The 3,140-nt window shown below is 42.4% G+C and overlaps 1 protein-coding gene across 1 annotated transcript; it reads left to right on the forward strand.

Moving 5' to 3' along the window:
- Positions 1-941: 941 nt before the first annotated feature.
- Positions 942-1,542, forward strand: GTSF1L (gametocyte specific factor 1 like). The gene is given in 2 exon segments (XM_024746753.1): positions 942-1,487; positions 1,489-1,542. Coding segments are annotated over 2 exon segments (465 nt in total). The 5' UTR covers positions 942-1,076.
- The last annotated feature ends 1,598 nt before the right edge of the window (positions 1,543-3,140 follow it).

The following is a 3,140-nucleotide window of genomic DNA, read 5'->3' on the forward strand; positions in this document are numbered from 1 at the left end:
AGTACTATCTTGTGACGTTTCCTTTAAAATTAGGCTGAAATACAGGGCACAATAACATAATAAGTCAGGAGGGAAGCAAATGAAGAAAAAGCCCGGTATTATCCAGGAAGAGGGGAATGCTTATCAACTTTAAGCCTTGATAAGTTATCTGTAAATGTTTTCATTGTAGAGTAACCACGAAACGATTAGTTCTACAATGCATAACTTACAAAATAGTGAAAGAAATGGGAAGGCTTTTTTAACGTCTATTTAAAATAAGGGAAGAAAGGAGGAAAAAAATGAACCAAAGAGTAGGCTAGGAAGCACAAAATAAGATGGTAGGTTTGAACCCAAATATATCAGAAATTATATTAAACATGTAGGTTTAAAGACAGGTAAATAATAAATTAGGAGTTTGGAATTAGCAGATACAAATTATTATATATAAAATAGATAAACAACAAGGTCTCACTGTATAGCACAGGGAACTATATTCAATATCCTGTAATAAACCATAATGGAAAAGAATATATATATATATATCTGAATCACTTTGCTGTACACCAGAAACTAACACAATATTATAAATCAACTATACTTCAATTTAAGAAAAAGACAACAGTTTTGAATGGCAGCTTTCCCCAAGCCCACCTTGTCCCCTGAAAGCGATGGGCAACAAGCAGCCTCTTTCTGATGACACACGCTGCCCATTGTGACTGTCTGTGACTGCCCCGAGACATCACATAGCTTGAGTCAGAGGCAAGGGCGGGCTGCCACATACCTTCTTCACCTGCCTGAGGGGCTGCTGTGGTTTGGGCTCTTGCATCTGCTTTGTGTGGTTCTTCTGTCTCATGTGCCATTTGATGACTGTCTGCTCTCTGTGCAGCTGCTCCTAATAGCCCCTTGTCCTTCTTCAACCCACCGCTCGTGGTCTCAAAGAACAGGGAGCACAGGTTGTTCTGACATGCGCCAACAGAGTTCCAAGGGCCAACACTGGCAGAGGACTGCTCCATCTTTCTTACCAAAGGGCTTTTCCACGAAGGACGTTTCATTCTGACTCCGGGCATCGGACTCCTCTGCTTCAAGAACTATTTCCCATGGAGCCAGAAGCCTTAGAAATTTGCCCTTACAACCCTCAACACCGAATCCCACTCAGAAGATTTCAATACCACCTGGCATCATGCAGGAGAAAGAACCCCCAAAAAGCCAAAAAGATGGCCAGCTGCAAATACAACGCCTGCCACGTGTTCCCCATCAAAAAGCTGGAGGAGCACGAGGCTGCCTGTGTCAACAGAAGCACAGTGGAGGAAGAGGACAGCTCGAGCCCTCTGAAGTTCAGCCTTCCGAGTTCAGAGCAGAACGGAAACACCCCTCCAGTGTCCCGCTGGCTCCCCAGCTCCGATGTCTGGAATGTAGATAGCACGAATTCCCACCCCATGTTTGTCCTTAAGACTTTTGTTCCCCAAAAGCTTACTTGTGAAATCGACGCGAGAGAGTCAGAGAGAGAGGACCACACCCCATCCCTGACCCCCCGGCCAGAAGATCATCAGACCAGGAGAGTAAACCACCAGCCGCAGAAAGGAGATGCGGGCGTCTTAAATGCATGAAAGCAGATGCAACTCACCAGAATAAAAGGCATACAAAGTCAACTACAGTGGGATGCTTCTTTTTACCTAACGGATAGGTTTAATAACACTCTGCTGACAAAAATGGGCACTTTCATAACATTGGTAAGAGAATGTAAGTTGGTGAACTTCCCTGGAGGGCAATTTGACAATAGCTATAAAAATTATCAACGTGATGGAGTAATTCTACTTCTGGGTTTTCCTCCTGTAATATGTTCACACACGTGGACAATGAGGTAAGTACAAGGGTATTCGTGGCAGCATCACGTGTAGCAGCAAAAGGTCCGAACTGATCTAAATATCCGTTGGGAGTATTTGATTAAATAAATGATGGTGCCGCCATGTGAGGGAATAGTATGCCACCGTGAAAAAGAGCGAGGGCACTCTTTCCGTAAGACGTGGAAAGGCTAAGACATGTTGTTTAACTCAGAGACGAGCACGCTTTTTCCATAAAAGGCCAGAGAGTAAATATTTCAGGCTTTGCGAGTCATATGGTCTCTGTCACAACTATTCAGCTCTGCCTTGGTAACATGACAGCAGCCACAGGAAATATGTAGACCATGAACAGAACTGTTTACAGAAACCGGTGATGGGCTGGATTTGGCCTGTGGTCTGTTGTATGCCAAGCCCTACTGCAACGGATCAAAGCCAAGTCCATGCCACTGTTTTTGTAGATTTGTGGAAGAGGACTGTGTAGGGATGTGTTTGTACTTGCATAGAATTTCTCTTCAAGGGTACATTAGTACAGGGGTCTTCCCACAAAGCCTGAAATGTTCTCTGTCTGATCCCTTACAGAAAATAAGTGCTGCCCTCTTCCCTAACATCAGCTGCCCCAGGGAAGACAACTAGGTGATTGCAGGACAGGGAAGAGAGAGAGAGTTTTTACCTATAGTACCTTTTATATATGAACACACTTGAATGCATCATCTGGTCAAAAAATTAAAATACACATTTTTTCTAAAACAGCAAAAGACTTAAATCTTTTGAAAGTTTTTCAGAAGGAAGTCTTAACTGCTAAGTTTTTTTTAAGTACTCATAACTTTGTCACCCCTGGCCCATTCAACTGTTTCTACAAAGTGTTACATAAAGATTTCTTCTTGGAAAAATAGAGAAGTTCTGGGTGTTGGCCCTTGAAATTCCATGGTTAATAAAATGCTTGGACTAGAGAACTGCCACATAGGAAGTAGGTGAAATAAGAAAGTGGTGTGTAGGGCATATAGCCGCAAACTTTAGGTCACCAAGACCAGGAGGGCTTCCCTGGTGGCGCAGTGGTTGAGAGTCCGCCTGCCGATGCAGGGGACATGGGTTCATGCCACTGAGCCTGTGCTCCGCAACGGGAGAGGCCATAACAGTGAGAGGCCCGCGTACCGCAAAAAAAAAAAGAAAAAAACAAGACCAGGAAAAAAAGAGTAATTTGGTTTGGTTTATTTTACTATTTTACTATTCTCTATTTTTATATAAATTTGAAATCTTACATAATAAAAATAGTTTAAAATATATTTTAATATATTTACAATATATTTTAATATAAAGATA

This window comes from Neophocaena asiaeorientalis, unplaced genomic scaffold, assembly GCF_003031525.2.
Source record: "Neophocaena asiaeorientalis asiaeorientalis breed wild unplaced genomic scaffold, Neophocaena_asiaeorientalis_V1.1 scaffold132, whole genome shotgun sequence".
Taxonomy (NCBI): domain Eukaryota; kingdom Metazoa; phylum Chordata; class Mammalia; order Artiodactyla; family Phocoenidae; genus Neophocaena; species Neophocaena asiaeorientalis.